Here is a 14,029-nt window from a genome sequence, read left to right on the forward strand (position 1 = left end):
CAATATTTTGTCTGATTGCAATTAACATGTCAATTATTATATGTAAATTTGAGCTTTTAAAGTAATAGAAGATATTTAGAAACAGTTCTAATACGGATTTTTAATCTTCCTCTGAAATCTTAACTATGTCATTAGTTTATCTTACGCAGGAGAAAATTTTCCAAGTACCTGTAAGTTATTCCTAGTACCAGTCTGAATAATTCCAAAATAATTGACGAAGATTGACAAGATTTATAATCAATGCTTGTGTATATAATACAGAAATAACAAATTAATATATTAATAAAGACTAATAAATTAATATTAATAAGTTGAAAAAAATCATACTGGCCAATGCATGCATTATGATTATGCTTATCAATTATAATTTTGGTAAAAATCATTGTCTATTTTATGGAGTACAGATAATTTAATGCACTTTAAAAATCTTATTTGCTCCTGTTTTGTTCTGTTGTGTTTCACAATAGGCTTGTACAACTCACCCTACAGCACTCAGTCACATCCTGCTGCAAAGACCCAGACCTACAGACCCCTCTCCAAAAGCCACTCGGACAATGGCACCGATGTCTTCAAGGACGCCTCCTCCCCTGCCCCTCCCCCACATGTTCCTCCTCCAGTCCCACCACTTCGACCAAGAGATCGGTCTTCAACAGAAAAGTAAGGCATGCCCCCACCACCCAATGGCCTATATTTAGCTTAGTATAAAAAATAAGGCCACTTGGCATTCAATAGAAGAACTGGTGCTTCCCTTATCGAGATAGTAGATGAATAGTCATATTAGTCTTATATGTGCAATCTTAGTCAATACATGTACCACACTGACCTCTACTGAGATTGTAGTAAACCCTTTCACAAGCTGGGTTCATAATATTACAGTAACCTAAGTTAGACCTGACGTAACCTGGGAACAGTCTCTACTTTTTGATCAATAAATGCATATAAAAAGACAAGAAAATAGAAATAATTGACATGTACTCCCTTTGGCATAGCCGGTCAGAGACTATGCAGTTACTTTTCAGTTTCCTCAGATTTGAAATGTTAGGTCTATGAATAATTTAAAATTTCCTCTGATACACAAAAATCCTTTTGACAGCAGGAAGGTTATTCATAAATCATAAATAAGACATTAGTTAATAAGTGTCTAACTGTGACTCATTTCCACCAGCTTTTTGATATGACACTAATTTCCATTTTCCCACTGAAATATTTTTATAGAAACTATTCTCATAAAAATAAAAACGTATAAACACACTTTTATTGTACCATTTAAAAATTAGTATTATGACTAATAATCCTATTTATGTCACCTCTACTGAGAGTTTGCTATAAGCCAAGCATTAGTCAAAGCACTTTTCCTGTATTGTATCATTTAATTCTGAGAATAGCCCAATGAGATATGTTTTATTTAAAAGCCATTTTAGAGGGAAAGAAACTGTGATTTAGAAAATTAAAGTAACTTGCTCAGCTCATACAGTTAGTATGTCCAAGCCAGGATTCAAACTTAGCTCTGACTAAAGTTGTAGCGCATGCTACATTGGCAATTAATAAATAAGGACATAAGAATTACTCAGTATTAATACTGGTTATTAAGCATCCATCTATCATACCTATCTCAAAAATATTATATTCAACACCTCATTGTGCCATTAAGAGTAACTGACGATTACATAGGGTATAAGATACTATGAAAAGAGACACAGCATGTGTGAGGAGAGTCTCATTTTATACCAATTTCATGATGAATTATATGTTTAGAAGTGGCTTTCTTTAAATCATTTAAATTTGAGGATTAATTGTCTAGTATCTGGTATCTCTGCCATAAAAAAACAGAACCAAAACTTTCTCAGATTTAAATGTGTTATTTACCCTAGGTGTTTAGTAAAAGTAAATCTCATCAAGAAATATGCTAATGTCTTAAACATTTCTAGATGGCTTCCATATACATTGTCTTATGTCATGCTCAAAACACCCATGCTAAATATTACTCATCAATTTACTAGAAAGCCAGCACTTGCCTCTAATTCTCCTGTCTCTTAGAGCACTTATATTTCAACATGCCATGAAGTTGGAATTCCATCCCATTCCATGGGTGAGAATTGCCCCCATCTATAGTCAGAAAATCCTTTGTCCTCAAAAGGTATCTTCCCCTGGGAAGCCTTCTTTAGCCCCAGCTACCTAAAAAGCTTTATTTTCCAAGCCCGTCTTTGACTGCCTCTCGAAGGATAGTAGTTCAGAGGAAAAAGCTGATTCCAAGGTCTCCTATGTGACGGAACAGATACCTGACTCTGGTTTATCAAGGTTAACACTAAAGGAGGCTCTCTCATCCCCACAGCTTGCTCCTATGGATGATAACCCAAGTGATACTTTTGTACTTTTCACAAACTGTGATGCCATTTACAAGATAAACAAGAACAAACATGGCATGTGCGTTACTCCTGTCACTTTAAATCAAGGATGCCTGGTCACAGCGTGGTGGGATAAACTCATATAACTTAATGGAGCATAACCACCACTTATTCGAAACACAAACATACACAGCCGCCATTGTGTATGACCCAAGGGTTTACTAGCAGATCACTGGCCGTATATGTGCAAACCCCTTGTGTGAGTTTTTGAGCCTGCAGGAGGGTAATCATTGTATAAAAATAAAAACTAAATAAAAAATAGAGGAAAACAGAATATAAAAGAAATGGCTTTCTTTAAATCATTTATGTAAAACAAAATATAAATGTGGCATTTTGAGCAGATTAACTTTATATCCTGAAAGACTTTTCAAAAAAATCTATACCAAAATTAACTTTGAAAACAGTGAGTGGTTATCTACAACTGTTTTAAGCATAGAGAAGTATTTTCATGTGCAATTTGTTTATTATTTCTAGGCATGACTGGGATCCTCCAGACCGAAAAGTGGACACAAGAAAATTTCGTTCTGAGCCCAGGAGTATTTTTGAATATGAACCTGGGAAGTCTTCGATTCTGCAGCATGAAAGACCAGTAAGCACTTGTCATTAAAACAGGATGCCAGTTTTCTAGGCTTCCTGGGTTCCCAAATGAAGCTGAATTTCATATCATTTAGCAATTTTTGTCCCAAAGGTAATAATTTGGCATTATTTAGAAATCATGTGTATTTTGTATCATGATTTGTGCATCTCGTCTCAGAATTGAAGATGCACTCTTTAATACTGGGGTGCCAAAAAAATGTATACACCTGACTTGTATTCATCTTTTGTTATCGGTGTCTATTGAGTATTACAATTTTAATACAGTTTTTTCCTTCCTTAAAATGTGTATACTTTTTTTTGGCACCCTTTATATATTATCCCTACTGACCAAATCTAGGACTTACATGATATAGCTGTGCCTAATCATAGTGCTGTTTAATTTAAAAAAAAAAAAAACTCTCATAAATGTAACACTTAATTGCTAATCTTCATTGCTAGTGAGAAAAATCATTCATTACAACTGGACCCAGGCAGTTCCATTCGTTGCCTTGTATACAGGTTTCTTAATATTTCTTTGGTTTAAAGGGGAAATTTTCCAAATGCTTTTTTGAAAAATAACAAGCTGTTTTAATTGATTCTTATTAAATCTCTCTCAGGTTACCAAGCCTCAAGCTTCCTGACTGTCAATCTAATGGATCAAGATTATGTTTAACTTTGTAGTATTTTTTCCAATTATTTACTTTAATTATATGAAAACAAAAAGATATATAAACTGGAAAATAACCATTTGCTTCCCCAAAGTGCAGTTTAACAAAGGGGTTCTTCCTTGGCCTTCCTTGTTTTTATGTCCCCAGTCCTGCTTTCTGAGTCCTTTGCTTTCCCTCCTTGATCAGTGCCCTCAGGATCTCTTTAAAACTATAATTCCTCTGCATCTTTATACAAATCTGCTTCTAGAGAAACAACTGAGGTCATTTGCAATTTACTCTCGGACATGTCTTAAAATAATTTTAGGTGTCAGTGAACAGGAAAGAGTTTTCTTTGTTAAATTCTTTAAGTATCCAAGAAACCACATTATCATATATAATGCAAGGTCAGACCTGGAATTTGATTGGAAACCCTTGCCTCACCACACCCAGTATGATTGTCCTTGATTTAGTTTTGGAAACCCTATATTTATGGTTATGTTCTTGAGAAACATGTTCAGAAACCTTATAATCACATAATTCATACATGGTATTTATCTAAGCCTTCTTTACCTTCCTTCAAATAACTCATATCTTTTAGAGTAACAGAACTTTAACGGAAAAACTGAAAGAAAAAAGGAACATCACTGATTTGCAGGTTCCATTGCAAACGTATAACCCTTTTACCAGGTTCTATGATCGAATATCATGATACTCTGTAATTTCTAGGATGAAAATTGAGTGAACCATGACATCACTATTGCATAAAATTGAAAATAGCAAAATAGTTTTGCAAAATAATGAGTCTCAGATTTAAATGTAAATAAAAACTTCAATGATCATTCTAACAATGTATGATGCTCTTAGGATGATGACTGTGGGAATTGTATTGGAATGCTTTGGTAGCTGTGGTGCCAGGAAACAGGATTGATTTTTAGAAGCTTTCCTATCAGAATATTTCTATTATTTACTCACTCAGCAAAATGTACTGTGCACCCACTATGTGCCAGACATTGTACTAGGTGCTAGGGGCACAATAGTGAACGAGACACAGTTTCTACCTCGAGGAACTTCGAGTCCATCATTTAATGGATGTGCAGAGCTAGAGCTGCATTTGTGTGACGCAGACCACCGCCTATATTGTTGAAGTGGTGGCACACCTGAAGATTCCTTTTGCCCTCTCAAGAGCTCGTTCACGGGCCCTGTCATTGTGACTGAAATTCCCACATTATTCATGTCTTCGGGTTAAAGTTTTGAAGGCTCCTAGTTTAAAAACAGCAATAATAATAATAATAATAATAATAATAATAGCAATAACAGTAGTTGTAAATCTTTATTGAGCATTTACTATGTGCCAGGCCCTGTAACTAGTAATTTATGCCTCATCTCATGGAATGATCCCAAGAACCCTATGAAGTAGATATATGGAATTCCCATTTTGCAGATGAAGAGACTGATGCACACATTCAGTAACTTTGCCCAGGGTCACATAGCTGGTGGGTGTTGGAGCTAAGCCTGGAGACGAGGAGACTCACGCCAAGTGCACTTAATCCCACTATGCGGCGGCATCACCAGGATTAGCTGAGTAGGAAGCACATGTAGCTAGTAGTCGTTTTCACCTTAGTTTATTTGATTATTTATTTTGCAGTATAAATTATTTATTTGCTAATTTGTAATAAATTAGTGTACTTGATTTAATTAACCAGGAACCTGGGCCCTGAGTAGTTAAGACAGATGAGTAAGACCAGTATGCTTAACTAGTTCTAAGAATAGAAAAATCTGGAGTATGGGTATTGCTGGAGATTCGGGTATGGATGAGTACAGGAAAAGAGCAGTGGGGGAACCTACATACTCAGAAGGAAATGAGAATGGGTATCGTATGAAGAAATGGCAAGAACCAAACACTTTTATCCCTTCTAAACAATTTTGCTGAGGGCCAGTCTTATACAAAATGATTTGAGCTAGTCCTCTGTATCATTTTGGCCAGGCTTTTTATTATAGAACTAGGCAGTTGGCTTTTTATTATAGGACTAGGCAATTACCTTTTTGTTGGTGGTGGTGGTGTTTGCCCTCTGGTGGGTTTTTTCTGTTTTGTTTTGGTTTTTTTTTTGGAGAGGCAATCGGAATGAATTCAGGGTTAAGTGCACAGTCATGTTGCAGAGACTGGCTGTACATTGACACAGTTTACATAAGATTCTGGAGTGTCTTGAAAACACAAGCTATAGAGGACAAATGGCAGGTTTGCTAAATGAGAGTGATGTAGGAGCAAATGGGCAACACCTAAGGACTTCAGGGTGGTCTAAATGCACTCTCGCATCATTTTACTCCAAGATGGTTTGTGAGCATTCCTTTGCTCTCTCCATGTTTCAGTTTTGTAAATTATACACAATACCTAGGTCGTTTTCTGTCGCTCTTTTCAATTCTTAGATGACTCCATCCTCTGACCAGTTTTCCCAAATGCCATCTTGGATTCCCCTCCTCCCCACTGATCTCAAAGTCCTCCCCCCAGGAGAACTGCCACTGCCTCTCCTCTCCTCTGCTCCACAGTTGTCCATGGCCTGTATTACAATGACAGCCACCTATCTGATCACTGTCCTAATTCTCCAGTCTTTATGAAATCTTTATAAAATCTCTTGCTCAAAATTTACTTCTGGCTCTCAAGCATCCTTAGAGCAAAATTAAAATTCCTTCATATACTTTACGAAAAACCTTGTGCTTTGGCTCCTGCCAACCTTTCCTGCCTCACTCACTATGTTCCAGTTGTACAGAGAGCTTTCCATTCCTTCCTTATTAGAGCTTTGCACGGGCTGTTCCCTCCGCCAGGAAAGCTCTGTTCACCACCTCTCCCTTCACCTGGAAAAGCCTCATCTCACTTCCCTCGGCACCATCTCGGATTCCTCAACAAGAGTAGAGCTCCCCCTGCTGTCCGCTCTCCCGCAGCACGCTGCATTTCCCCCTCACCACACTGAATTGTAATGGCCTGTTTACTTGTGTCCCTCACTAGACTTTAAGCTCCTTGAAGGCAGGGACCATGTCTAGTGCACCAGTTGTATCCCCAGCACCTAGCACAATGCCTGGCACATGGTAGGTGTTCAGTGAATACTCATTGAATGAATAAGCGAATGAATGAATATAGGTTTGACCCTTGAAGTGAGTGGGTAGAATCGGTAAGACTGAATTCCTGTTCTGTTGCTAATCTACAAAGTCTATACATTTCTAGTGCCAAAAAGTACAGTGGGTCTCCATCAAAGTACACACGAGGGATTCGACACACTGCTATTAGTAACTGTGGTTCACTAACTGAATAAAAATCCTTCCCCAGACTCTGTCCAAAAGCATCTACTTTCTCCTTACAAATCAGTGGAATATGTGTTTATGTTCTTTAACATGAAAGTAAAAGTGAATGCAATTTTTAAAAGTGCATAGATATTCATTTGACTATAAGTTTGCAAATTTTGATTAAATTGGCTTAGTGTTTGATCTAGAAAAGTAATTTGCGATCACCACGAATTTCTCTTTAACTGACTTGAACCACAATTTATTCCATGAAACAATCATACAAGTTCTTGAAACTTTATATCCCATATGGATTGAATATGTTTGTAGGTAAGCCACATTAAAAGAAAATAAATTTAAATAAAATATTTATTTAGGACCTCTCTATACTTGAATCAATAGAAAATGAAATGAAGATGGTACCTTTCTCTATTATAACTAATGCAGCACATAATGATAAAAGCAGAAAGAAACAATCATTGAAAACACAGGGCAGAATTGAAATTCAATTTAAACGCTCAGTGAACTTAAGCTTCTTTATTAATGAAGACTGTCACTCAAAGTTTAGGCTATAAAAATTTTGAGAGTTTCATATGACGGTTTGAACCATAAAGAATTACCCCCAACTAATAATGTGCATAGCATTTATTGTGGAACCTCAACAAATATAAAACATGGGAGCCAATGCCGTTGAAGCTTACCAGTTAATGAGCAAACATTTTTAAAGAATCAGATCATATTGACACTTCTTTTTGTTTGGAACAACATACAGAAATTATATGCCTGTGATGAGAACACGGAGAACAGTAGACTTTTTATAACCTGAAAAGCAACTAGATGTCCTAAAACTGTAGAAAACATAAAAACTTTAAAAATTGTTACCCATTGGTTACGTTTAAAGAAAACTCGTGTGATTTGTAGTTTTAGATTTTCTTAAGCACTTTCTCCTACACTGAAGACGCACTAGTTTTCAGCACAGGTTTGCTGAGTTTTTCAAAATGAGGAGACTAAAAAAGATTAAAAGATGTGCAACAGCATCTCTGCTCTTTTGCTGTCTTTTGGGAACAAATAGAGGAAAGCATAATCATACTTCCTAAATGGGTTCCTGAGTGTTAACATTTGTGTCATACAACTCAAAGGAACTATCAAGTTACCCGTGTTTATGTCTGTTAGCTGACCATCTGTATGTGTCATCACTGATTGTTGTAAGGCCTCTGTGTACCTTAGCAGTGGATCTAGGTTGCTGTATAATACACTTATTTGTTGCATGACTAAAGGGATTTGACAGGTCAGCCATAGCAAAGAGGAAATTCTAGTTCTGCCACTTAACAGTTCCTTTACCATAAAGTCTCTGCACAAGCGTGTACCTTTCATTATGTTCCAATGTTGTAGATAATTACCCATTGTCATTGTTTTGGTGTTTTCTCTGCTATTTTCAACGGGCATGGATTCTAGATAGCTGCCCATTGTGACTATAAATTGAACTTTTATTCTATTTTAACGTACAAAATCATAATGCATGGAAAATTGCTAAGGTATGGTGCAGGATGATAGATATTCTGCTCCCTTTTCCATATTCTGTAATAGAAATATATTTCTATAAATCAGGATTTACTATATCTGTTACTTGTTTTCTTGAGGTGAAAGTCAAAGTGAAGTTGTAACCACTGGCAAATATATTAGGTTGGTGCAAAAGTAATTGCACTTTAAAACGTTCAAAATAATTGCAAAAACCGCAATTACTTTTGCATCGACCTGGTACTTATTTGCTTAGTAAATTTGCTGCCCTCTGCTGTTCAAAATGTTTCTTAAACAAATTTCTGTCTCCCTTTAACAAAACAAAATAACGTGTTTGAAAGCAAAGATCATAAAATCAATAATTAATAATATTTTTAAGTACATAACATTAAAAACAATAAGATTTTTAAAAGCCAAAGATTCGTTTTCCTGTGGAAGAAGTGATAGGTCTCTATAGGCAGAACAAAATTTAACTGAAAAATTCTAATATCAAGTACCCTAAAAATCAGTGCCAGCTGAACTATTCCATGATTGTTACATGCTACAGATATCATTTAAGTGATAATTGGAGAAAAACAAGAGTTTAGTAATACCATAATCTCAATTAGCATTTTTGCACTCTTGAATCAAATGTAAATTGAATCAAGTTTTTAAACTAAAAACAAAATGGTAAAATTACCTGAATATTTTCTTTCTGTTACTTCTGAAATGTAAACCAAATATAATATTGGCATAAATGAGAGAAAATAGCTCAAGATTCCTGCAACTTTCCCATATTAATTATAGTATGTTCTCCATAACACTCGAACAGTGTAAAGCAAAATAACACTTTAAAAGAAAGAAAAGAAAAAATTATCTCAATACCAGAATACCATCATGGTCTTTTGTAAATGTTTTCTTACTGAGCTCGTCCCGACACAGTATTTGTGATACCATTGGAACTATTACACAAGCATGCAGTCATATTCTGCTTTTATCATTTATTGTCCCATCATAAACATTTTCCAGGGTTACTACACAGTTTATCATGATCACCACATGTGTCGGATAACTTAGATTCTTTCACTATTTTGTTATGACGTCTCAACTTTTCTATCATTATTATGTCATATTATAAAATATTGAAATAAAAAGCACCTCTAAAACTACTTTGGATATAATTGATTATTAAATACAGGCTGTATGTTTATTAACAAAGTTATTGGAAATGTAAAAAGTCATTTAAACACTTGGACAAGCTAATGTCCAAATAATGGCTTTTGTCTGAATATGAACTATCTCGAGGTACCCAATAGTACAAAAGCTTATGTCCTCTCCTGGCCAGGGGGAAAGGCTTTTAGGAAAATGGAGGGCTTTTGTTCCTGACTGAAATACTACTGTCCAATGTTTAATTGCACCATGTTTAATTAGGGTCATATAATACTTACTGGAAAGTAATAACCCATATGTCGTACTTTAAGCATTCATTTTTAATAGAAAATCAACAGCCCGAATCAATCTGGTTGGGCATGTATTATTTGAAAGCACTCAGGATATCGCTGGGCAAAGTGAATGCTCCGTGTTTGTTTTTTCTATTACTAAAGTAATGGTATGTATTTTCTCAAATTGTTTATAATAACACTCCTAGTTGTCCTATCTTAACTACAATATTCAGAAACCACTGGAGGGGAACAAGTGAATTATAAAAATTGGCTTTTCCTCTAAATTAGAGTGTCAACCAAAATAGGGTGGGATTTTCTCCCTCACCCTCTCTTCAACCCTTAGCCACTCACAATACCTCAAAAAAGCTAACCCCACCCAAATCTATTTCTCTAGCTCAAGGTAGACAGGTAGAAGGTGACATTTGGGGCATCTTATGAGATGTGATCTTTCTTCACTTTCTGAGTGGCGCCTTCTCCTCACATCTTTTCAGTGGTCCAGACCATCCCTAAATTATCTGGGTCCCCAAGGGATATTTAACTTTTCCGAAATGTTTCCTCCTGCCTTGCCTAAGGCAGGGCACAAAGCACTGCTAGCTGGTGTCCTGGGTTCCCTCAAGAACCTCTATCTAATGAATCAGTTTTTCCTTTACCCCTTTTTCTTACAGCCCCCTCTCCCAACAACTCTGACACCTGTTCCAAGGGAACCTGGCCGGAAGCCTATTTCTATTTCACCATATGGAGAAGTCACTGGTACCCCCTCCCCTCCACCCAGGAGTGGCATCCCCACACCAAGCCCAAGCACCCCGGCTCTCTCTCCCATCTGGGTGAGCTCCTTCCTTCTTTCACTTATCCGATGCCTGTTGGGAAGGTCAGGTGTAGCCTTTGTCCTTCAGAGGCTAAGAAACAAGCAGAGGCTGGCTACTCACCAACCCCCCCACCTTGCTGCCCTTTTTCTTTCTCACTTAGATCCCAGGTTCTTCATGCCAGTTGAACCCTAATAGCCTCCTAGCACCTTTCACTCCTCCTCTCACCTTGTATCTCTTCCCACCTTTCTCCTCCTGCTCCCCCGGGCTCTCCATATGGGTGCACCAGAGCAAACTGTCTGCAGACTGCAGACTTACATGCTGGACCAGTGAGGGCATGGGCGATGGAGTGACTCACCGAGAAGAGCTACTTGGTGACAGAAGTTGAGCCTGTTTTAATACTCTGTGCTGTCAGTGCTCATTCTCACGGTCACAGACAGTTTTTCATGGTTTATGCATCAAGCTAAGATGAAAAGCAGAAATGGTAGACAGAGGAAGTAACTACCGTGTTTTCCCGAAAATAAGGCCTAGCCAGACAATCAGTTCTAATGTGTCTTTTGGAGCAAAAATCAGTATAAGACCTGATCTTATATAATATAATATAATGTAAGACCGGGTCTTATATTAATTTTTGCTCCAAAAGACACATTAGAACTGATTGTCTGACTAGGTCTTATTTTCGGGGAAACACGGCAGGGGCCTAAGTTTTGCCATCAAAGCTCACCTTTATATCCTAATTTTACTCATGTTACTTTACTTCCTTTGTTCTCTCTGGCTGAGATTTGTTGGATGAGAGTGGATGCATGTTTGCGTGTGAATGCGCGCGTGTTGTTTTTCATACTACACAGCGTTTCCCTCACTTAGCTCAGTGTGCCTTTTCCTTCCCTTTTCCTTCACATCTGCTCCAGACTGATCGCATACATCCAGATGACATAGATTTAGAAAATGAGCCCTGGTATAAATTCTTTTCAGAACTGGAATTTGGACGCCCGGTAAGTGAGGCTAGAATATTAATATAAGAAAATTCGGAGAATGTTGTTTGATTTATAAAACATATCATTATCAGAAGAGATAGGTGTCATTGAGAGAACAAAGCTCAATGTGTACTCTATACACAATTTTGGTACAGCTCAGCCCACAGTCACTTCTGTACCAAATGTTTAAACGTGCTTCGACACTTCCTATATATAGTTTTTCTTTACTACCAAATTATGCATTAGGATTACTCTCTATCTAAGCAAATTCAAAATGTTGAGATAGTTTCTGTCCTAGAATAGTCAGACATTATTACAGATTTATAGAAAATTTCTGTTTGTTTACAACTCATTTTGGTCTACTTCAATCAGAAGAGCACTGTAACATTTATAATAATAGTTATTATTATTATAGCTCCTAATTGCTGAAGAATCACCAAGCACCTGGAGAGTGCTGGGTTCTGTACTCATTTTCTCAGTGAGTTCACACAGTGCCTCTCCAATAAGAAGAAATCAGAGACCAGAGAGGTTAATTAATAGTAAGTGGCAGAGTCAGATGCTAAGCCCAGGCCTATTAAACCAACAAACAAACAAAACCCCTGGGCAATCCCTACTATAACATATTGCCAGAATATTTCCACAATAAAGTATCTCGCTAACTCTTAGGGATATAAGGAAAGGGAAAAATAAGGAAACCCTGTGGACCTTGATTTCTAGTTTTGCTACTGAAAACCACAATACCTCTAGTCCCCAAACCCCCACCAAAGATGGACCTTATGAGAATGCCTTAGTCTGTTTGGCATAAAGAGTCAACCCAGGCCTCAAATAACAGTTTCCTTTATGAACTCGAGTTTTACTGGGGAACTCTATCTACTAACAGCAGTGCATTTGAGGAGTGTCAGTTACATATTTTTTATACTCTTACTGGTGTTTCTGAATTTTAAACTCTTAAAGAACATACTGACTACACCACACAGCATTTTATTAGAGATCAGAGAGTACAATTTTCTTTTTGCCATGTCATAGACTGATTTATATGCTCATATGCTAAACCACATATTGTATCCTGGGTAGTTATAGCCCTCCCTTTTGTCCATTAAAATACAAAGGAGACGTGGTTAGATTCATTATCTTATTGAATTGGACCAAAAGTGACTGTAAATAAATATAAACCAAAGAATTTTTCCTAGAATTTCTATACCTAACAGGAGGAATGCTTTCTCTCAGTTTTTTCTAATTTGTATTCAAGTAGTCAAATAAACGTATTTTATTTCAGAGAAAACAAATTATTTAACTTTATTTTATATGTATTGTTGTTGATGATTAGACAGCTTATAGGTACTGTACCAATTTCTGTTCTGAGCCTAAATTACCAACATTTTTCTATAATCATTTTCAACCACACATGGAAACTCACCAGCATGCTATCCACTTGCTCTTTTAATGTTTCTTTAATATACCTTGCGTTCCTCTGTGGCTAGAGACTAGGAGTGCTAATTTGATTTGATGAAATGAGTGTATAAATATACTAATCAAATCACTAGTAATTTTGCCCAGTGCTTGAGAATATTTACCAACATAGCACTCTTCCTCTTAGGCTGCCCCCGTTTTGCTCCATTCATGTCACTCTTTATGTGTATCTGATGCTGTCAGCACTCAATTTCTAACTGTTGTCACCTTTTCCACATGTTCATTCCTTGCTGCCATTGATTCTCCTCCATTCCATCTCTACACTTCTGCTTATGTGGTGCATCTACACCCAGCCTCCTAAAAAGGCTCTGGACTATGTTCAAGATCATTCTTCTGGTGTTTCCAATGAGGTAAAAACAAATTATTCTTTTTCAGATTTCTCTCTTAGGAGCTATTACATTGATTCTGAACATCTGTGTTTTACAAGTCATTATAGTGGCTAAGCTATTTTTTAAAAATCTACCTCTGTATCATTGTGTTGTACTCAGTTTCATTCCTTAGACATTAATTATACCTAAAGCACTGGCTCTTTCTGAAACACAGAAGAAGAATCATTCTATATCTTTGAGTTGAATTCTTTAGTGCAGTCCTGGTATCCAGGAGTGTGATCATCAAAAAATCAAAAGTAATAGTCTTAGTGCATATATTAACCACCTGTTTTGATTAGAATAAAATGCTGCCAGAAGGCTTCTCTGAGCCATTTTATCATCATGCTTGGAGGTGCAGAATGACATTTTAAATTCTTAGATAATCGAAAGTTTATGCCCAATGTATTCCTAAAATTTATTTTAATTTTTTATATTCTAAATATAATTTGTGGATTTTAGCGTCAGATAAAATAAAGAATATGGCCAACAAATAATTGGCACACATGTCACAAATTCCCAGTTCTACACCTTTGACAGACATTACTAATCTGTCTCAATGCTGTAATCCAAGCAG

The 14,029-nt window shown here is 36.6% G+C and overlaps 1 protein-coding gene across 50 annotated transcripts in view; it reads left to right on the forward strand.

The window, feature by feature from the left end:
• SORBS2 (sorbin and SH3 domain containing 2) overlaps positions 1–14,029 on the forward strand; it is a 312,617-nt gene that overhangs the window by 253,481 nt on the left and 45,107 nt on the right. For 30 of the 50 annotated variants that reach the window (XM_019736081.2, XM_074329790.1, XM_019736082.2 and 27 more), the window contains 5 exons: positions 468–657; positions 2,880–2,994; positions 10,506–10,664; positions 11,552–11,635; positions 13,381–13,437. In XM_019736081.2, coding sequence (XP_019591640.2) covers positions 468–657; positions 2,880–2,994; positions 10,506–10,664; positions 11,552–11,635; positions 13,381–13,437 — 605 coding nt within the window. The remainder of the gene's footprint in view (positions 1–467; positions 658–2,879; positions 2,995–10,505; positions 10,665–11,551; positions 11,636–13,380; positions 13,438–14,029) is intronic. The other 20 variants (XM_074329795.1, XM_074329802.1, XM_074329815.1 and 17 more) reach the window with 3 other exon arrangements.

Source organism: Rhinolophus sinicus, linkage group LG04, assembly GCF_036562045.2.
Source record: "Rhinolophus sinicus isolate RSC01 linkage group LG04, ASM3656204v1, whole genome shotgun sequence".
Lineage (NCBI taxonomy): Eukaryota > Metazoa > Chordata > Mammalia > Chiroptera > Rhinolophidae > Rhinolophus > Rhinolophus sinicus.